The 20,733-nt window shown below is 72.3% G+C and overlaps 1 protein-coding gene across 4 annotated transcripts; it reads left to right on the top strand.

Moving 5' to 3' along the window:
* Nucleotides 1-179: 179 nt before the first annotated feature.
* On the top strand, nucleotides 180-20,594 carry SLC4A2 (solute carrier family 4 member 2). 4 transcript variants are annotated; one of them, XM_075042780.1, is made up of 24 exons: nucleotides 180-440; nucleotides 1,304-1,378; nucleotides 9,250-9,394; nucleotides 12,752-12,920; nucleotides 13,000-13,235; nucleotides 13,396-13,520; nucleotides 13,664-13,893; nucleotides 14,675-14,811; nucleotides 15,014-15,194; nucleotides 15,287-15,422; nucleotides 15,603-15,786; nucleotides 15,918-16,032; nucleotides 16,109-16,293; nucleotides 16,394-16,607; nucleotides 16,702-16,923; nucleotides 17,133-17,281; nucleotides 17,493-17,687; nucleotides 17,766-17,999; nucleotides 18,134-18,223; nucleotides 18,583-18,749; nucleotides 19,056-19,309; nucleotides 19,586-19,755; nucleotides 20,078-20,251; nucleotides 20,394-20,594. In XM_075042780.1, the coding sequence occupies exons 3-24, from the start codon at nucleotides 9,335-9,337 to the stop codon at nucleotides 20,472-20,474; spliced, it is 3,708 nt and encodes a 1,235-aa protein (XP_074898881.1). In that variant the 5' UTR covers nucleotides 180-440; nucleotides 1,304-1,378; nucleotides 9,250-9,334; the 3' UTR covers nucleotides 20,475-20,594. The 4 variants fall into 4 exon arrangements, with proteins under 4 accessions (XP_074898881.1, XP_074898901.1, XP_074898898.1 ...); XM_075042800.1 differs by lacking the exons at nucleotides 180-440; nucleotides 1,304-1,378 and adding an exon at nucleotides 4,535-4,553; XM_075042797.1 differs by lacking the exons at nucleotides 180-440; nucleotides 1,304-1,378 and adding an exon at nucleotides 8,679-8,734.
* Nucleotides 20,595-20,733: the final 139 nt, after the last annotated feature.

Here is a 20,733-nt window from a genome sequence, read left to right as displayed (position 1 = left end):
AGCCCCACGACAGCCACGCCCCTTCCGCCACACCTCCCGGCAGCCCCCGCGGCCGCCACGCCCCCTCCGCCACACCTCCCGGCAGCCACCGTGCCGGCCACGCCCCGGCACCCTCCACCACACCTCCCGGTGCCGGCCACGCCCCCAGCCACACCTTCCCCCCCACACCCCGCCTGACCGCCGCGGTTCCGGGTTCGATCCCCGGGTCCGCCCGCCCCGCCCCGGGACACCGTGGCACCGGGCCCGGCCGCTGCAGGGTCCCCTGCGGGGTCCGCGGGGCGACGGGAACCGCGCCCGCCGGCGACGGTGCCGGGACCGGTGCCGGGACCCGTGCTAGGACCCGCCCGGACCCGCCCGGTGCCGCCCCGCCCCGGCGCGCTCCCGCTGCCGCTCCGCCCCGCGGGACCGCGCAGACCCGCCCGGCGCGGCGGGACTCTCCGGTAAGCGGCGGGGCCGGGGCCGGCAGCGGGAGCCGGAGCCGCGCTGGCGCCCGCTGGAGGCGGCGGGGCGGGCGGGTCACGGCACAGGGCCCGTCCCGTCCCGGTGCCGTCCCCCGCTCCCTCCCCGCTGTCCCCCGCTCCCTCCCCGCTGTGCCTCGCACGCTGCTCCCGGCGCCCCCCCTCCCGAACCCCCGCCGCTCCGTTCTCGTCCCGTCCCGTCCCTTCCCGTCCTGTCCCATCCCTTTGCGGGCACGGCCCGACCGGGCACGGGAGTCCCGGGCACGGCCCCCCGCCGCTTCCCCCCCATCCCGTCCCGGGACGGGACCCCGGGGCGCTCCACCGGCCCGGCGGCTCCTCCCGGGGTGCCGAGTCCCGGCCCGGCCGCGGCCCCGCTGCCCCCGGGCTGCCACTTCGGGGACCCCCCAGTGGAGCCCAGCCACAGGATGGGGGGAGCCGGGTGTGGGGGAGCCCGTGCTGTGTCCCGGGCAGGGGGCTGTGGGGCTCCGTGCTGCCCGGTGCACCCTCCTGGGTCCCCCAACTCCTTTGGCTGGGGTGGAAGCAGCACCCCCACCTGCTGGCATCCCCCCCCGAGCCCCCCCCCAGACCCCGCTCCTGCCAACTCGCACCCAGGTCCCGCAGCTCTGCCGGCTGGGGCGTCGCACCTCGGCCCCTTCCCGCCGCCCCGCCGTCCCTGCCGGCTGCACCACGGGGGCCAGACCAGCGTGCGAGGGCATTCCCATGTGGCCCTGGCAGCGTGCCTGCGCCGGACCCAGCTGTCGGGGTGGCAATTGCCCCAGGATGCCGCGGGAGGTGGGATCATGCTGCTGCCGTGTTTCAGCCCTTGGTGTCTTTTTATTTTCCAGCGGGTGCCGGAACGACACGAGGCAGCTCCATGCCCTTCCCTCCCAGCGCCTGAACCCACCGGCGACCCTCAGCAGGTGAGAAACGCGGGCCTGGGGAGCGGACCCTGTGTCTGCAGCCCCATCGGCTGGCTGGCTGCAGCCATCCTGCACCCACCAGCTCCCTCTGAGCGGAGGGATCGTCCTGGGGCTCTGCCCCATCCCGGCACATCCCCGCGGGCGGCCCTGCCTCGCGGTGCAGAGCTGCCGCCGAGGGGTTCGCGCCCGTGCGGCGCTTGCCAGGAGCCGCCATGTGCTGGGCTGGGTGGTGAGCGGTGCTGCCCGCTTGCGAAACGCTGCCAGGGGTTGAGCAACGCCAGGCACGGGTCCAGCCCTGCTGCTCTCCCACTCAACGCTGGTGTAGGCTCCCACGGCCCCAAAGCAGGGACCGCGCTGCCCTGAGTCAGGTCCCTGGGGCGGGGGGAGCAGCAGGTCCGGGGGGTTACGGCGCCTGTGGCTGCCCCTGAGCCACTTGGGGCAGGGAGACGGGCAGAGCCGGTCCCCAGGGGCAAACGGGGCTGCCCCACACCCCTCCTGCCGGAGAGACCCCTGGTCTCTGATCTGGCGTCAGGAGATGGGATTGCTCCGGCGGGGAACTGTGTCGGCGGCTCGGTGGTGGATCCCAGGGCTGCGGGGAGGGGTCTGTCCCCCCCGCATGCAGCGGCTTTGGGCATGGGCTGTGGGGTCCCACCGGGGGATCAGCCCCGAGGCTGGTGGGGGCCACCCGGCCCCGCTGTCGTGCCCTTCGGGGTCGCTGCACCGCTTCAAGCGGCTGCCAGGAGCGCGGGATTTGATCGCCCTAACAACCCTCCTGGCACCGGCGCCTGCGCCTCCCCGCAGGCAGCCCTTCCGCCCCGGCCCCCGCGGGGCCTGGCCTCCTCCGGGACCGGGGCCCAGGAGCAGGGCTGGCCCCGAGCCCAGGCAGGGGCTGTGCCGGGTGGGCTCTGCCCCATGCCCCTTCGCTGCCCCCCAGCCCCCTGGGTGCTGCCCTGCCCTGCTGAGGGAGGACTCCGGTTGCCCCCTCCCTCGCTGCCCGCTGCCCTCCTGCCTGTACCTGGCAGGTGCTGGGTCCTGCCCGGCCACGTGCCCTCCTGAGGGACGCTGCTGTCCGTGTCTGTAGGTGAAGACATACGGCGAGGCCAGCTCTTGGGGGGTCCTTGCACCGGTAAGGGACACCCCGTGGCTTGCTGCCTCTCCCTGCCCTGCTTTGCTCCGCACCGCTGCAGCGAGAGCAGTGAGAGCGCTGCAGGGTGGACTCGGGGGTCCCCAGGGCAGGCAGGGATGTTGCAGGGGACAGGGGTGGCAGGACCGTCCCCCATCCTATCCCTAGGACGTCCCCTGCAACATCCTAGTGACGGGATGGGGGGTGGTCCAGCTCAGCCCCGCAGCAGTGACCCCCTGCCCGGGGATGCTGGCCGGGCCAGCGGAAGGGAGGGGGCCGTGGGAGCCGCTGCCTGGCCGGGTCCCCGTGCTGAGCTGTGGGGTGAGGGGGGGGTCTGGCTGCCGTCCTCTGTGCAGCCCTCTCAAGTGCAGCCCTGTCATTAGAGGGGACCGGGTGGCCGCAGGGACCAGGCTGGCTGCCCGAGGACGCCGCGCTGGGGCTTGCTAGGGGCGTCGAGGCTGGCGGGGGCACGTGAGCTGCCCCCAGGTCCTCCTCGCTCTCTGCCCCACATCTACCTGCCCCACAGCCCTCGCCCAGCGTGTCCTGCTGCCTGTCCCCTCGCAGGACCCTGAGCCCCGTGCCTGCGCAGGCGAAGCCCCCGGCGCCCGCTCCTGCCTGCACTCATGGGGCTGTGGGGTCGTGTCCCCCATCACGTCCCTCCCCTGTGACCCCCCCGGCCCCCTGGGCCGGCTGCTCCATGGGGCAGGAGCGCGGCCTCTCCGTTGGCGCTTGCCTGTCCCCGGCCGCCGGCACTCGCCGCTGGCTGCCCCCGTGCCCAGCGGGAGCCGTGGCCCAGAGGTGGGGCTGCCCGAGGAGCCGTTCCGGGACTTGGCACCGCTGCTCTGTTTGGATAAAGTGGCCTGGTGCAGGCTTGCCGAAACAAAGACTCTCGCTGCTGCCGCCGCCGCTGCTGATTTTTTTCTGCTGTGCCGGTATAAAAGCTCCCGGCGGCGGCCGGTGCTCGGCAGCTCACGGCACAGTGGGGCAGAGCGCGGCTGCCCGCTGCCCCCAGCCCTGCTCCGGCCCCACAGCAGAAGGCAGGAGCTCGGCCCACGGGAGAGGGAAGCCGGAGCGGCCGCGCTGGCCGGGGGCCCCTCTTCGTCTCCTGCTGGTGCAGGTCCCCATCCCGGGGGACACGCTCCGGCCGGACAGACGCCCGGCAGCCTCCGCGGGAAGCCGGCAGCAGCGGGAGCGCAGCTGGAGCCGCAGCCTTGCCGCGTTGGCGGGCGATGGGGTGAGTGGGGCAGAGCCGCCTGCCCGTGCCGAGGCCGGTGGGGGACGGGGAGCGGTGCAGCCGGGCTCACACCTCCCCGGTCCCCGGGCAGCCGTGGGTGGGTGGGTGTATGGCCCCCAGCCCTGCCATGGGTGACGGCATGGAGGGCTGCGCCCGGACCTCCCCGGGGCCCCAGGACCCCCATGGCAGCCACCAGGGACCAAGGGGTCGGTGCCGGCACGTGTCCCCGGGGTGGCACACGGAGCCCCGCACCGCGGCATGAGGGCAGTGGGTCCACGGGGGGGAGGCAGCTGTGCCTGCCCCTTCCCAGGGCTGGCATGGGGACAGCAGTGGGGACCGCCGGCTGGGGCAGCAGGAGCCTCTCACGGGGGTCTGGTGCCAAACGGGGGGTCCTGGCCTCTCCGGGGCCGCACCGAGCGTGCCGTGGTGGTGGGGGGCTGGCAGCCGTGGTGGGAGGGAGCACGCTGCCAGGCCACATCGTGCGGGGTCCGTGGGGCAGCCCCTGCCCGGGGCTGTTGTGCCTGCCCTGCCTGCCATCCCCCCTTCCCGGGCCGGTCCCCGGGTGCGGCGGTGGCACCGGCGTGGGCGTGGAGCCGCGCAGTGCCGTGATTCATCTCCCGGATCTGGCGGTTTCGAGGTCATGGGGGGGGGGTTGGGGGAAGGATATTTTTGGTGGCGGCTTCTAAAGTTGCAGTGTCTAGAAAACCTCTGCCGGGTCGGGAGCTGTGCCACGGGTGGCGTTGTCCTGGTCCAGCTGTGTCCCACGGTGGCTGCCGTGGCAATGAGGGGGGTGCAGGACCCCAGCCCCCCTCTGCCAGGTGGGCATCTGGGAGGCACTCAGGGTGGTGGGATCTCCTGGGGGTCTCCCGGAGCAGCCAAGTGAGCTGGGCAGGAGGGAACGGGAGCAGCTGGCCCGTGCCGTGCAGACCCCGCGAGCCGGGTGGGGGGACTGGCGCTGGGCTCCCTGGCTGCGCAGGGGTGGCTGCGCCGCCTGCCTGGAGCCCCCCGCCTTCGGCAGCCTCCGGTCCTTGGGCACGGGTGCTGCCTGGGAAGCAAGGGGCTGCTGGGGGCTCTGGGTGGTCTCCGGTCCTTGGTGGACAGGCAGGGGAGCTCGAGCACGCCACTGGGGCGCCCCTTGGCACTGCTCCCCATTTTGGGGTGCAGGGAGCTGGGGCTGGGGCTCGTGCTATGCCCGTGCAGGTGGGAGGCCGGTGCACGGCTGGTGTCCGGCCACCACGGGTGCTGGCAGCGCGTGCTGGAGCTGCCCAGCGGTGCAGCGGCACCTGGGCACCATCGGGGTGCGGATGCAGCTCTGCCTCGGGTGCTGCCCGTGGGGGAGCGGGTGCTGGTGCAGCCGCAGGGGCAGTGACGGTGCCGGGGCGGCTCTGCTGGGGCCGGCTCTGGGCTCCCACACCTGGGACCTGGAAGCCCCAAGGAGCAGCGCGGTGAGTGTGGCTGTGCCAGATCATCCTCTCCCTTCTGCTGGCGCAGGCTGGGCTGTGCCTGAGGAAGCCATCCCGGCGGGAGCCTGGGTTCCGGGCAGTCCCTGCCGCGGTGAGGGTCTGTGCAGGCAGCGGGTCTGAATGGCACACGGGGACAGGGCTCTGCTCCCCTCTGCCACTGCGGCACAGGCCTGGGGGAGCCGGCTGTGGACAAGGAGCCGTCGTAGGCGCTGGCTTTAGCCTGGGCAAAGCCCGCAGGCTGTGCTCCTGATGGCGGCTGGTGGCAATGGGGGGAGCCCGTCCTGCCAGCCTGTGGGCGGGGAGCGTCGCCCCACGGTGGCTGAGCACCGTGGCCGTGCACCTCCCCTGCTCGGGTGCTCCAGGACCCCGCGCTGCAGCAGGACAGGCTGCGGCGAGTGCCCGCAGCAGGGCAGGGTGGCCCGTGCCGGTGTCCCCAGCACTGGCTGAGGAGCCCAGGGATGCTCCTGTGCCTGCCGGGGAGCTGGGAGCTGCTGCAGCATCACCGCTGTCAGCGGGTAAAGATGGCAGTGGTAGAACAGGGGGGGACGACAGGCCTGGGGGGCCCAGAGACCCCTGGGGCAGCCGTCCTCATCCCTGGGCTGGGCTGTGGGGCAGGGGGGCTGCATGGCCAGGGCCCCTCACTCCACCTTTCCGTGGGGCCGGCGCGCAGCCTCGCTGTGCCGGGCAGGCTGGGGAGCACGGGGCACGTCTGCCTGGCGTGATGGGCCCAGCCTGACCTGCGCCAGGCTCACCCTGCTGCAGTTTCGCCTGGAAATTGGGCACAAGCAGTTCCCGGGGGGCAGCTGCCAGCGGGAGGGCGGCAAGGGACGCGGTGCCTTCTCCAGCACCGGGCACTGGGGCTGCAGATATGGCTCCGGCTCCTGACCAGACGTGGCACGGTGGTCACCGCCAGCCTCGCCTCCGGCTGTGGGCACAAACGCACGTGACGCACACACACGCGTGTGTGTGCGTGTGCTGATCCTGCGTCAGGGACCTGCTCCCGGCACTGCCGCTGCTGACCTGTCCCCAGCCCGGGTGGCGCGGTGTGAGGAGGCACAGTGCTGCCGGCGGCACTGCCACAGGGGAGCAGGCAGCCGGGCTCTGGCCGGACCCCGCTGCCCCGGCGCTCCCCCGCTCCCCGTCCCGTCTCCGTCGCAGGCTTTTGGGTCCGTGCTGCGGACGGGGATGTCCGGCTGCGGACAGGCTGCCCGGGACGGGGACGCCCCGGTTGCGGAAGGGCTGGCGGCGGCGTTGCCTCACTTCCCACCTTGCTCAACCCGCCGCCAGCCCGGCCTCGCCTCCCGGCCCGCGCGGTGCCGGCGGTGGGTCCTGGGGCGCGCGGACCCCGTGGGGCAGCCCCCACGGTGCGGGGCGTGGGGCTGGGCCCTCTAATCGCCTCAGCGGATCAGGCGGGCAGGCCGGGGCCGGTCCCAGGAATGCGACTCCGGCACTGGTGGGAGCCGCCGAGCCGGCTCGCGCACAGGCACTGATGGGAGCCAGCCGGTAATTAGCGGCGCGGCGCGGTGTTGGCAACCCGTGGCCGTATCTGTGGACCTGCCCCGCTTATCGGAGCGGCCTGTTCCTTTGCACAAGGGGCCATTGTGCTGCGCCGCCGGACCGGGGAGGCCGCACGCGGGGCGCGGTACGGCACGGCCGGCGCTGCCGCCGCCCCAGCCCACCTGCCGGCCTGGCCCCGCGTGGCGCAGCCGAAGCACGTGGCCCCGACCCTCCTGCCCCGCGGCTGGGACCGGAGCGGGGCGAGGCGGCGGCACCGCAGCCGTGCCGGTGCCCGGAGCCACGTGGCGTCGGCGGCGCGGCGCCGAGTGCCGACACCAGCAGAGCTGCGGCGGGGCAGCAGCTCCCCGGGGAGCGGGGCCGGCCACGGGCAGGGCAGGCAGGCGCCGACCCAGCGCGGTGCCCGGGGCAGCCGTGGGAGCTCCTGGTGCGGGCTGGCTCCGGGCTCCTCTCTGCAGGGATGGCACGAGCCGCTGAGCAGTTCCCGGCCGGCTGCCCAGCCATGCCTGCCGGGTGACTCAGCCGCCACCATGGAAAGCAGAAGTCCCCCCCCGCTGGGTGCCCGTCACCCTTTCCAGCAGGGTCAGCCCACAGGCTCCCGGGCGCCTCGTGTCCCCTGCGCAGCCAGGCCTGGCACCGCGGGTTCACCTGCCCTGGCACCGTCCTGCCGGGTCCCCGTGGCGGCACCGCCAAAGCCCGGGGGTGAGAAGCTGGCGGGGCCTTTGGGGGTTGGGGGGCCGGGAGCCCTCCTTTTTGGGTGATGGGCAGGCACCCGGCTCCCCTGCACCGAGAGCCGGTGAGAACGCGGCTTGGGGCTGCTTCCCAGCTCGGCGTTCCCCAAGAACAATCCCAAGTGTGTTCCCGGGGCTCTAATCCCCGCAAGCTGCCAACGGGATTAAACCCAAAAAGCTGCTTAGGGTCGGGAGTGGTGAGCACCTTCCTGCGCCGGAGCCCCGGCACTTGCTGGCCGTGGTGGCCCGGCGCCGCATCCCCGCGATGGGTGGGACGGTGGCACCGTCCTGCGGGGAGCTCGGCCCAGGCGTGACACCAGTGGGGTCCGTATGGTGCGGCCAGGATGGCACTAAAGTGCTGGCTGTGCCCGGCTGGTCACTCAATGCCGTTGACACTCCCCGTGGGCTCTGCCCCCCCCCCACTGCCCCGGAGCCCCCCACTCCTGGCAGCTGCTCTCAACGGCACCAGGGAGCCCCCAGACCCCACTTGCTGGTCCCAGTCCTCGGGGCTGGAGGGGTATGCAGCCGCATGGGACCCCGAGAACACAGGGCGCTGGGTGCCCCATGCAGGGAGGGGACCCCTTGGCACCCCCCCTCGAGTCACCCAGCAAGGGCAGTTTGTGGGTCCGGGCTCCATTTGGGGAGGGGGAGCGGAGGCACCGGCTTGTTCGCCCCAAATTCCAAGCCCAGTGGGTCAGGCAGGTGCTCTGGTGAGATTGGAGCTGTGCCGGATCGGCTCCTTGCTACCCGTGCCACTGGTGGGGTCCTGCACCCAGCCCCCCTCGGGCATGGCAGGGTCCCCATCCAGAGTAGGGGGGGAGTTTTGGCTGCTGGCTTCGGCTTGGCGGGAGCCCCAGGAGAGCGGCGTGGCAGGTCGGCTAATCTGCGCTCGCTCGGCTGGAATGTGGATGTGCTGGCTCTGGCCCCGGATGGGGAGCGGGGATTAGGGAGCAGCTGGAGCCGGGTAGCACCGAACCTAGGAGAAGGTACGATCCGGTGCCGCGGCCAGGCTCGAGGAGCCGCGGCCTCGGCAGATGTCGAGGCCGCGGCTCCTCGAGCCTGGCCGTGGCCACCGTGCTTGTACCACAGGGTGCCCGTGGGGGACGGCGTGGCGGGAGGGGTGCCAGTGATGGTGACGAGGACGGTGATGGTGAGCCACCCATGTGAGACGCAGTCATCCGTCACCACCCTCCTCAGTCCCTGCCGTCACGTGGGGCCACCTCCCGCGCCAATAAACCCGGCACGCCGGTGCCGGAGGGGTCAGCCTGGTGCCCGGGGAGCTGCCGAGGGGCAAGTGTGGGGCGAAGATGGCCGGTGGGCAGGTGTGGGGGGCTGGGATGGGGGTGCTGGGGGGCTCGCAGGGCTGGGGGGGGTCGGTCACCCGGTGTCTGTCTGGGGGGGCACTCTCTGCCGCTGCCCCCCGGGGTCTGGCTCGCTGTCCGCCCTGCCTGCACCCCACGGAGCTGGGCGCGTGCCCGGGGTCCCGCCGGGGGGGCTGGGCCCCATCCCACTGCCCCGGCTCCGCTCCCCTCCCGGCGTTTGTCTTGGCCCCTGCTCTCCCGCTCCCACCAGCAGCCAAGACAAACCAGCCCGGAGCCGGCCCCGGGGCCAGCCCTGCCCGTGCCTCCCCCCGGACGGCCGAGGAGGGGCAGACCCTGACCCCCTGCCCGCGGATCTGCCCCGGGGATGGCGGTGGCACCCGGTGCCTGGGGGGAGAGGACAGCTGGCATCCGTGCAGCCCCTCAGGGCATCGCTGCTGCGGGGGAGCACCGGCCGTGCCCCTGAGCACCCCTCTTTGCCCCCAGGTTATGCTGCCCCGACAGCGTCCCCTGAGTCCCCGCGAGAAGGAGAAGGGCTAAGCCGGCCGTCCCGGGGTGCCACGCCGGCACCATGACCCACTCCCAGGTGTCTTCCGAGATCCACCACATCGTCTCCTCCGCCTTCCAGAGCGTAAGTGCTGCGGCGGGCACGGCCCCATGGCTGTTGGGGGGGATGGTGGGGCTGTACCCCCCGCCACTGCCTGGCCGGGCGAGGGGTGCTGCGGCACGGCCCTCCCGCCGTGCTGCACCACGGCGTGGTGCCCCGTTGCACGGCCGTGGGGCAGGGCTGCGGGGTGCCGGCAGGACTTCGTGACACCCACCCTGTTGCACGGCCGTGGGGCAAGGCTGTGCCCCACAGCAGCCACCCTGGGGCAGGCTGTGCCGGGGCGGTGGGTGCCCTTGAGGCAGGTGCTGCCGGTACGTGTTGGGCCGGGGCCGCCGGCTCTGCCGGTGCCGCTCGCCTGCCCCAGCCGCGCGTGGTGCCAGCGCTGAGCTCGGTGTGGGTTCGTGGGGCTGCCCCAGAGCGGAGTTAATGATTAACCCTTTGCGTCGCGCTGCGCGGCTGCCCGGTGCCGTTGGGAAAGTCCCCATCGCCACACACGTGACCGGGGATGGGACCTGTGGCCACTTCCCCACGGTCCACCACCCATGGATTTCCTTCTGGGCTACCGGGTAAGCCACGGCCTCGCCAGGGCTGCCGGGCTGGCAGGTCCCTCATCCCGCCAGCACCTGGCCGGAGGCACCCGTCCCCACCTGTCCTGAGGCCAAAGCTGGTCCCGGCGGAGCCACGGGTGTCCCACGGGCGAGGAAGCGTGCCGGGGCATGCAGGGACGCGGGGCATCGCCCTGGGACGGGGAGCTGGCCACGGCGCACTCGGTCACACCGGGCTGCGGACGAGGCGGGTTCGGTGAGGGGGTCCTGGGCGTCACCATGGGTAGGGTCAGTGGCCGGCGACCGGAGGAGCCCAGCAGGGACATGTGGCGCGGTCACGGTGTGGGCAGCGGATGAGGAGTCCAAGGTCGTTTTGGGGCTGGCAGGATCCTGGGGTCGGGGCCATGCGGGTGCGGGGGGGTCAGGGCAGGGAGGTTTGGGGGCTGGCCGGGGTCTGCCTCGCCGGGTGCTGCGGGAGCGTCCGGGGCGCTGCCGGGGCTGGAGGATGGTGGCCAGCGGCTTCACGGGGTGCAGCGCTGCAGGCACTGGGCTGTGGCCAGAGGGTCCGGGGGGGCCGTGGGGTGTCAGAAGGTGGTCACGGGCTGGCGGAGGGGACGTGGCAGGAGCGGGTGGATGCGGGCAGAAGATGCGGACTGGTGCTGCCGTCGTCACGTGGCAGCCTCGATGCCGTGGGTGGTGGGTGCGATGGGACGGCAAGGGTCTGCCTGTTCCCTGTCGCCCCCATCCTGGGCAGGGCCCGGGGGGGTTGGGGTCACCCCGCGGTGGGGACAGGGGCTGGGGAACCACGGCTCGGTCCGAGGACACGACCTCTGGGCCGGGATGTGCCGGACTGGGGGCTGGGGCAGTTTTGGGGCTGTGGCACAGCCCCGTCTGGGCACGCGCTGTGGGGCAGTGACTCGGGGGGCCGGGCTGTCCCAAGGGAGGGTGGCAGCCCCCACCGCCGCTGCCCGGAGGATGTCCCGGCAGGCAGGGCCTGGCACCCGCCGCCCCGGCAGGGGACGGTGCCCGGGGTGCCCCTGTCCCCACCCCGGCCCCCTGCCACACCTGGGCGGCACCGTCCTCCCTGTCCCTGCCTGTCCCCCTCCTCCCGGTGCCCCCACCCTGGGGGTCTGGGAGCTGCCTCGTCCCGGGGGGGTCATCGGGGGTGGCTGGGGCAGGGCAGGGACCGTCCCCCCCCCCCAAGCTGAGCACTGCGGGCTGGTCTGGGGGGCCCGTGGTGGGGGGGGGGGTCTCGGCAGCACAGCTCCAGCAGGGCCGGCGGCGGGGGGCAAAGCTCCAGCCCTACCGCGGGGGGGGCGGCACATTACCGGGGGAAAGCCGTGCATTACCGGGGGGGTTGCGACCCGACCCGACCCGTGCAGCACCGGGGGCGGGGGGCGGGGGGTGGTCGTGCGGCCGCGAGCAGCGTTCCGGGGGGGGCCGTGTGTGCCGGGGGCTTTGCAGCACGGCGGGGGTCGGTGCGTTGCCGGGGGGGGGGGTCCGTGCATTACCGGAGAAGATCAGCGTATCGCCGGGGGGGTGGGGGGGTTCCCGGGGTGGGTGCGTTGCCGCGGGGTATCCGTGCATTCCCGGGGGGGGGCGTCGGTGCATTACCGGCGGGTCGGTGCGTTCCCGGGGGGGTCGTTGCCTTGCCGGGGGGGGCCGGCGCAGGGCGATGCTGCGGGCGCAGCCGGTGCCCTCTGCGGGCCGCTGTCACCTTGAGGCGGGCGCGGGGCGGCTCCGTCAATATTTGGCGAGGCCGGGGAAGGAGCCGCCGCCCCCCGGCCCCCCCCCCCTCCGCCCCCGCCGCCCCCATCCCCGGCCGGGCCGGGCCGCGCCGCCCCGATAAAGCGCTGCGGGAGCTGCGGCGGGAGCGCGGCTCCGCCATGACTCAGGTAGGACCGGCCGGGCGGGGACGCGCCCCCCCCTACCCCCCCCCAGCCCCGCACCCCCCTCGTCCGCCTCCTGCACCCCCTGCCTGCCCCGACCCTCCCCAGCCCCGCACCCCCGTACCCCCCTGCACCCCCGCAGCCCCCTCGCCCCCCCCAGCCACCTTCCCCCCCCCCCCTTGCACCCCAGCACCCGCAGCTGGGACGCACCAGCAGCTCCCAGCAGCGCTGGGATGGGGGCACAGCACCGGGGGCACCGCGGCTGCAGGCTCTGGGGTACATGGTGGGGGCACGGCACCAGGGCATGGCAGTGGGGGTGCTGGGGGTACACAGGGATGCGTGGTGCCGGGGCACAGCAATAGGGGTGCTGAGGGTATACAGGGGTGCACGGCACCTGGGCACGGCAATAGGGGTGCTGGGGGTACACAAGGGTGCATGGCACTGGGGCATGGCAGTAGGGGTGCTGGGGGTACACAGGGGTGCACGGCGCCAGGCCATGGCAGTGGGGGTGCTGGGGGTACACAGGGGTGCACGGCGCCAGGGCATGGCATTAGGGGTGCTGGGGGTACACAGGGGTGCACGGCACCAGGCCATGGCAATGGGGGTGCTGGGGGTACACAGGGGTGCACAGCACCAGGGTTGCCAGGTCAGGGCTGCGCTGGGCAGCAGGGCACCGGGGTGCTGGGGTACATGCGGGGGGAGCGCGGCACTGGAGCGTAGCGGGGCGTGGGGTGCGCTGGGTGCAAATGGTGTGGTGGGTGCACGGCCCACGGTGCACCGGCGGGCACGTCCTTCGGGTGCAGGGCCTTTGGGGACCCCGGAGAGCCGCCGTCTGGGGCACCCATCGTGTGGGTCTACATGACCGGGGCGTGCTGGGGGCCGGTGACCTGGCGGGTGGTGGTGCCGGTGGTGCCGGGTGCCTGCTCAGCCCCGCTGCCGGCCCACAGCCTGAGCAGGAGGCGCTGGGCGCCGGCTCACCTGTGTTCGAGGAGGAGGAGGAGGAGAAGGACCTGAACAAGGCGCTGGGCGTGGAGCGCTTCGAGGAGATCCTGTGCGACGCGCACCCTCGCAACGCGGAGGAGGCCGGGCGCAGCTATGGCGAGGAGGACTTCGAGTGTGAGTGGGGTCTGGGGGGCAGCGGGCAGGCAGCGGGCAGGCAGCAGGCAGGGCACCAACCCCACCCCGTCCCCTGCAGACCACCGCCAGTCGTCCCACCACATCCACCACCCGCTCTCCACGCACCTGCCCCCCGACACCCGCCGCAAGAAGGGGGTGCCGAAAAAGGGCAAGAAGAAGCACCGCCGTGCCTCTGTCCCTGGCGAGACCCCCACCATCGAGGAGGCCGAAGAGGATGAGGACGAGGCGTGTGACACAGAGACGGAGCGGTCGGCGGAGGAGCTCCTGCAGCCCGGCCAGCCTGAGGCGGTGCAGGTGAGGGGAGGGCTGGGTGCGGGGGGCAGCGCTGTGCCCCCCGGCTCTGGGGGATCTTGGGACGAGCGGCTGGGGCCCCAGAGCTGGAGATGAGCCGGTGGCGCCTGCGGCCGGGGGACACAGCTCCACAGCAGCCGGTTCCTCCCATGCCCCGTCTCAGTTTTTCCTGCAGGAGGACGAGGTGACCGACCGCCGGGCAGAGGAGCCGGCGGCACCCGCGGCACTGCCCGGCTCCCCACCGGAGCCCCGTGGGTCCACGTCCCCCAGGGAAGCCCGGGCAGCCAGGTGAGCGGGTGGCCGGGGCCCGGCAGTGCTGGGGCTCACCCAGAACTTGGACAGGGCTGGGGGTCCTGGGGGGCGGGCAGCCCCCTCCAGCTGCCCCACGGCAGGGCTGGGGCTCAGCTCTGAGGCGGGCACCTGCCTCGCAGCCCCAATGTGGAGGAAGCAGATTCGGTGGAGGAGGGAGCGGCCGCTGCCGAGGCCGGCTCCCCCGGTCGCCCCGTTCCCAAGTCGCAGCCGGGGCACCGCAGCTACAACCTGCACGAGCGGCGGCGGATCGGCAGCATGACGGGCGCGGAGCAGGCCCGGTACCAGAAGATGCCGACAGATGAGTCGGAGGCCCAGACTCTGGCTTCGGCTGACCTGGACTACATGAAGAGTGAGTGGGGGGCACCCTGCGCCCCGGGGGCCGCGCTGGCAGCGGCTGTCGGCACAGCAGGAGCCGAGCCGTGCGTGGGGTGAGCCGGGTCGCCCTGCGGCTGCAGCAGAGCTGGGCTGGGTGCGATATCCAGAACCTGCTCCAGGCGCTGGGTACGGCCACAGGGGACTGCTTCCCGGGCTGCCGGGGTTGGGCCGGGTCAGCGTCCACGTGGAGCGCGGCCAGGAGCTGGAGTGGAGTGCCCAGGGTGGCTGGAGCCAGCGGCGGCGGCGGTGCCTCCCCTGGGTGCTCGCTAGCCCCTGGCGATTTGCAGCTCGGGGACTCCCAGGGCGGCGGGTGATGCTTTTGCCTCAGAGCTCCCTGGGGAGCGCTGCCCGCAGCAGAGCCCGTGTGCCAACGGGCGCACGCAGCCCTTGGCACAGGGGGCTGGGGTGACCCTGGTGCGAGGAGCCACCTCGGCTCCTGCTCGGCACCGGAGAAGCAGCGACCGGGGGACCCCTCCCGGTGCTGCAGCGCTCGCCAGCACGCAGACCCGTTCTCCCTTCCCACGCCGAGTGCCGCCCCGCTGTGCTCGTGGACCCCGGGGCCGTGATGGTCCTTGCTCAGCCCCGGCTCGGGCACCTCTGCTCTGAGCTGCCCCGGGCAGGTTGCCAGCCCACAGCTCCCGGCTCCCCCGTGGGGGGGGCTCGGTGGTCTCCCCGGGCCGGGGCTCGGGGCGCAGGGCTGCGAGCTCCACAGGTCACCCACCCGCTGCCGTCGCTGTCCTCCCTGTCTCCGGCAGGTCACCGCTTCGAGGATGTGCCGGGGGTGCGCCGGCACCTCGTCCGGAAGAGCGCCAAGGCACAGGTGGTCCACGTCAGCAAGGACCACAAGGAGCCCAGCACGCGGCACCGCAAGCAGGACCGGCAGCCCCACGAGGTGCGGGGTCCCAGCACCCGGGGGGGTGGGCAGGGTTGGGAGTCCTGGCGCAGCAGAGGAGCCGGAGCCTGGCACAGCACCGGGGGTGCGGCTGGGTGGGCGCGTCTTGCCCGGGGCACTGTGGAGGGGGGCTGCCTGTGCGCAGCCCCATCACTCGGGGGGGGTCCCCGCTGTCCCGGCACTGACCTGGCTGTGCTGGCAGGTGTTCGTGGAGCTGAACGAGCTGGTGGTGGACAAGAACCAGGAGCTGCAATGGAAGGAGACGGCGCGCTGGATCAAGTTTGAGGAGGACGTGGAGGAGGAGACGGACCGCTGGGGCAAGCCCCACGTAGCGTCCCTGTCCTTCCGCAGCCTCCTGGAGCTGCGCAAGACCCTGTCCCACGGTAGGGAGGCAGGGCTGGCCCCGTGGGACCCGAGTCGGGGGGGGGGGGGTGTCCCCGGCCCCTCTCGCCTCAGCCCCCCCTCCCTCGCCCAGGGGCTGTGCTCCTTGACCTGGACCAGAAGACGCTGCCGGGGGTGGCTCACCAGGTGGTGGAGCAGATGGTCATCACCGACCAGATCCGGGCCGAGGACCGTGCCAACGTGCTGCGGGCGCTGCTGCTCAAGCACAGGTGAGCGTGGGGGGCAGCGACCCGCAGCCCTCCCTCCGCTGGGCTCTGCTCCCCGCAGCCGTGGGGACAGCGCTGTCCCCGGGATCGCTGGTGTGCAGCGTGCCAGCAGGCATGGCTGTGCCAGGCTGCCGGCCGCTCTCCCATCGGGCCACCACAGACAGCCACGGCTTTGTCCCGCAGCCACCCGAGTGACGAGAAGGACTTCTCCTTCCCCCGAAACATCTCGGCTGGCAGCCTGGGCTCCCTGCTCGTGCACCACCACAGCACCAACCACGTGGCCGAGGGCAGCGAGCCGGCCGTCACCGAGCCCCTCATCGCCGGCCACGCCGTGGAGCACGACACGCGGGTTGACGTGGAGCGGGAGGTGAGCCGGGCTCCCGTGGCCACACCGCACGGTCCCCAGCCCTCTGCCCGTGCCTTCCTCCCAGCCTACCACCGCTCCTCATCCTCGGGAGGGCCCTGACCCCAGCCCTGCTGTGCGCTCTGTCCCCGCAGAGGGAGGTCCTCACCCCCACGCCCCCGGCCGGCATCACTCGCTCCAAGTCCAAGCATGAGCTGAAGCTGCTGGAGAAGATCCCGGACAATGCCGAGGCCACGGTGGTGCTTGTGGGTACGGAGGGGTGGAAGGGGATGGGGGGTTGGGGACCGCATGCTGGGCTCCCGTGGTGACCCCCTGTGCCCCCCAGGCTGCGTGGAGTTCCTGGACCAGCCCACCATGGCCTTCGTGCGGCTGCAGGAGGCGGTGGAGCTGGACTCGGTGCTGGAGGTGCCCGTCCCCGTGCGGTTCCTCTTCGTGCTGCTGGGGCCCAGCAGCACCCACATGGACTACCACGAGATCGGGCGCTCCATCTCCACCCTCATGTCCGACAAGGTGAGTGTCGCATCCCTGCCGGCACCGTGCCCCCTCAGCCGGGCTCAGCGCCCCGCGGCGCCCCTGGACGGGCACTCTGACCCTGCTGTCACCACACCAGCAATTCCACGAGGCCGCGTACCTGGCTGACGACCGCCACGACCTCCTTAACGCCATCAACGAGTTCCTGGACTGCAGCGTGGTGCTGCCGCCCTCTGAGGTGCAGGGCGAGGAGCTGCTGCGCAGCGTCGCCCACTTCCAGCGCGAAATGCTGAAGAAGAGAGAGGAGCAGGAGCGGCGGCTGCTGCTGGAGCCCAAGTCCCCCGAGGAGAAAGGTGCCGGTGGGGCAGGGCCAGGGCAGGGTCTGAGTGGGGGCACCCGGCTGGTGGGGTCTCACTGTCCATCCGTCTGTCTGTCTGCGGGGTGCAGCGCTGCTAAAGCTGAAGGTGGTGGAGGGCGAGGGCGAGGAGGAGGATGACCCTCTGCGGCGCACGGGCCGGCCCTTTGGGGGGCTGATCCGGGACGTGCGGCGGCGGTACCCCAAGTACCTGAGCGACTTCAAGGATGCGCTGAACCCCCAGTGCATTGCGGCTGTCATCTTCATCTACTTCGCCGCGCTGTCACCAGCCATCACCTTTGGAGGGTTGCTGGGTGAGTGCCGGGGGGGGCACGGCACTGCACCGGGGGGCTGGAGCGGTGCACTGCGACGGGGTCACTGCAGGCGTGGGTGCTGTGTGCTGCCCCGTGCGTGCACTGCGGGAGGGAGCGGGTAGGAGCTGCTGCCCGGGGCCATCGGCTGTGACGCAGGGGAGGAAGGGCCCCGTCCCGCCGGTGCGTGCCTGAGCCTGTCCTGCCCGCAGGGGAGAAGACGCAGGACCTGATCGGGGTGTCTGAGCTGATCATCTCCACGTCGCTGCAGGGCGTGCTTTTCTGCCTGCTGGGTGCCCAGCCCCTGCTCATCATCGGCTTCTCGGGGCCCCTGCTCGTCTTCGAGGAGGCTTTCTTCACGGTGAGAGCAGGGCGAGCCCCTGTGGGTGGGAACGGGGTGGGTGGACGTTCCCAGGTGCTGTGGGGCAGACGTCCCCCCTCGGCCCCACTGCTCCTGCCGGAGCCCTCCCTGCCCCACTGCCTGGGGCTCTGCCCCAGCCCCGCAGCCTCCCTTCCTGCTGACGCATGTCTGTCTCTCTGCATCTGTCTGTCTGTCGGCACGGCACCGGCAGTTCTGCACGTCCAACGAGCTGGAGTACCTGGTGGGGCGCGTCTGGATCGGCTTCTGGCTCATTCTCATCGTGCTGGTCATGGTGGCCTTTGAGGGCAGCTTCCTGGTGCGCTTCGTCTCCCGCTTCACCCAAGAGATCTTCGCTTTCCTCATCTCCCTCATCTTCATCTACGAGACCTTCTCCAAGCTGGCCAAGGTGAGCTGGCGGGGCCAGGGCTGGGGCGTCTGCGGGGCAGAGGCAGGCAGGACCGGCCTGAGCGTTGCGCTGCTGCAGATCTTCCAGGAGCACCCCCTGCACGGCTGCCTGCGGGTGAACGGCACGGGCGCAGAGGCAGAGGCGTGGAGGAACGCCAGCGCAGCCCCGGCCAACGGCACGGCCGGCCGCGCCGCAGCCAAGGTGACGGGGCAGCCCAACACGGCGCTGCTCTCGCTGGTGCTCATGGCCGGCACCTTCTTCATCGCCTTCTTCCTGCGCAAATTCAAGAACAGCCGATTCTTCCCCGGACGGGTGCGTGGGGCAGGCGGGACGGCGGCTCGGGCGCTGCGTGGGGCCCTGGGGTGAGCCCAGCTTTGGGGGCAGGGCTGAGCTGGGGGGGGGCGGGCGGTGGGGCTGGGGCCGGGCTGACGCTGCTCTTCCCCCAGATCCGGCGGCTGATCGGGGACTTTGGGGTGCCCATTGCCATCCTGGTGATGGTGCTGGTGGACTACAGCATCCAGGACACCTACACGCAGGTTAGCACCCAACCACTCGCCCCGGGCAGGACCCCCCACTCTGCACCCTCCTGCGGGGCCACAGCCCACCCAGCCCCAGTCCCACTCGCCTGCCGCCGTCCTGGCTGCGGGTCAGCGGCTCCCAGCACGCGCGGCACCGTCCGTCCCCGCCACGGCTGCCGCGGCGCTCGGCCGCCTCCGGCTCCTGGCATCTCACCTTTCTTCTCCCCGCTTTGCCAGGAGCCCTTTGAGTCTGGTTGCAGCGGGTCCCGGTGCCTCCGCGGCTCACCCTACGCCACTCCTCGCTCTGGGGGTGCTGTGCACGGGGGGGGAGCAAAGCCAGTGCCCCCACCCCACCGTTTCTCACCCCCTCCTTGCAGAAGCTGAGCGTGCCCAGCGGGTTCTCGGTGACGGCCACAGACAAGCGGGGCTGGGTGATCAACCCCCTGGGCAAGAATAGCGACTTCCCCGTCTGGATGATGGTGGCCAGCGGCCTCCCCGCCATCCTCGTCTTCATCCTCATCTTCATGGAGACGCAGATCACCACGTGAGCACAGCAGGGCAGGGCTGGGGGCCCAGCAGGGCAGCATGGGGCACGAGTGGGGCAGGGTGTGCCGTGCTGTGCTGAGCCGTGTCAAGCTGTGCCGTGCCATGCCATGCTGAGCTGTGCCGTGCCAAGCCATGCTGAGCTGTGCCAAGCTGTGCAGTGCCATGCTGCGCCAGGCTGAGCCATGCCAAGCTGTGCTGTGCCACCCTGAACTGTGCCGTGCCATGCTGAGCCATGCCAAGCTTTGCAGTGCCGTGCTGTGCCAAGCCCTGTCAAGCCATGCCGACGGTCTGCCCTTGTGCCCAGGCTGATCATCAGCAAGAAGGAGCGGATGCTGCAGAAGGGCTCTGGGTTCCACCTTGACCTCCTGCTCATCGTGGCCATGGGCGGCTTCTTCGCGCTCTTCGGGCTGCCGTGGCTCGCCGCGGCCACGGTGCGCTCTGTCACGCATGCCAATGCCCTCACCGTCATGAGCAAGGCTGTGGCGCCCGGGGACAAGCCCAAAATCCAGGAGGTGAAGGAGCAGCGGGTCACGGGGCTGCTGGTGGCCGTGCTCGTCGGTAGGTCCAGCCCTGCTCCTTCCCGCGCGGCCATGGCGGGGCCGGGCAGCCGTGGGGAGCCGTGGCGGCGCAGGGAGCAGCATGGGGAGGGGGGGCTGTGCCCACAAGAGCTGTTGTGCCCTGAGCCCTGGCCAAATTGGCGTGGCCATCCTGTCCCATGCGGGCATCAGCAAGCGTGGGAGGAGTGGGGCCAGGGGGCTGCTGTGAGCCCTGGCCGCAGCCGGGACTCCGGGTGCCCCCTCCCCGGGCACTGTGGCTGACTGCACTCTGGCCCAGGCTTGTCCATCGTCATCGGGGACCTGCTGCGGCAGATCCCGCTGGCCGTGCTCTTCGGGATCTTCCTCTACATGGGTGTCACCTCCCTCAACGGCATCCAGTTCTACGAGCGCCTGCAGCTGCTGCTGATGCCCCCCAAGCACCATCCTGACGTCACCTACGTCAAAAAGGTCAGGGGGGTTCTTGGGGGGGCCGTAAGGGGTGGGACCCTCGTCTGGGCCAGCAGCCAGCCTGGGGCACCCTTGGGCTTGGGACACCCTTGGGTTGGGGGCACCGGGGCGTCTGCGGGACAGACTCTGGCAAAGCCTCGTTTAGGGGGTCGGCGGGGGGACGGACAGGGCAGTTCCTCTGGGGCAGCCAGACTCTGGCAGGGCTGTGGGGAGCCGTGTCCCGGTGAGGGGGCACTGCTGGGGCCAGGCTGTGCCAGAGCGGGAGGGGGACGCAGGGGTCCGGCGCGGTTGTGCCCCGGCACTGACATCTGTCCCCGTGCAGGTGCGCACGCTGCGCATGCACCTCTTCACCGGGCTGCAGCTGGCATGTCTGGCCGTGCTCTGGGCCGTCATGTCCACGGTGGCCTCCCTGGCCTTCCCCTTCATCCTCATCCTCACGGTGCCACTCCGCATGTGCCTGCTCAGCCGCATCTTCACCGACCGTGAGATGAAGTGTGTAAGTACCTGCTCCGCGGCCGGCAGCCAGCTGCGTCCCTCGTCCCCGTGGGTGCTCGGGTCCGTGATAGCTGGACCCACGTGGGTGGCCAGTGAGGGAGGGGGAGCCCCTCGCTGCCCACCCAGCCGCCATCTCCCCGCAGCTGGACGCAGACGAGGCCGAGCCCATCTTTGATGAGCGGGAAGGTGTGGACGAGTACAACGAAATGCCGATGCCGGTGTGACCACATGCCAGCCAGCAAACCACCCGCAGCTGCGGGGCCGGGCACGGCCGGGCCCCCCCTGCGCTGCCACCCTGCGCTGGGGACAGGGGCAGCGGCTGCGCAGCCGTGCCCAGCCGGGGACAGGCACCCCACGGTCCCCGTGCCTTTGGGGGGACACCTGCCAAAGAGACACTGGCCCGCAGCCTCGCCCCGCCGGGGACCCCCCCACACGGTACAGGGCTGGGCCGTGCCTTTGGTCCCCCTCGGGCACATCCTGACC

Source organism: Buteo buteo, chromosome 2 (assembly GCF_964188355.1).
Source record: "Buteo buteo chromosome 2, bButBut1.hap1.1, whole genome shotgun sequence".
Classification (NCBI taxonomy): Eukaryota; Metazoa; Chordata; class Aves; order Accipitriformes; family Accipitridae; genus Buteo; species Buteo buteo.
Note: the sequence above shows the minus strand (reverse complement) of the source record. Positions and strands in the feature narration are given on the sequence as shown.

Excerpts from the sequence above, each read along its gene's own strand:
- SLC4A2 (XM_075042780.1), top strand. The coding sequence starts at position 9,335 with ATGACCCACTCCCAGGTGTCTTCCGAGATCCACCACATCGTCTCCTCC. Across the intron at positions 17,282-17,492 it reads TCGAGGAGGCTTTCTTCACG|TTCTGCACGTCCAACGAGCT; the intron begins GTGAGAGCAGGG and ends CGGCACCGGCAG. Across the intron at positions 19,310-19,585 it reads GCTGGTGGCCGTGCTCGTCG|GCTTGTCCATCGTCATCGGG; the intron begins GTAGGTCCAGCC and ends ACTCTGGCCCAG.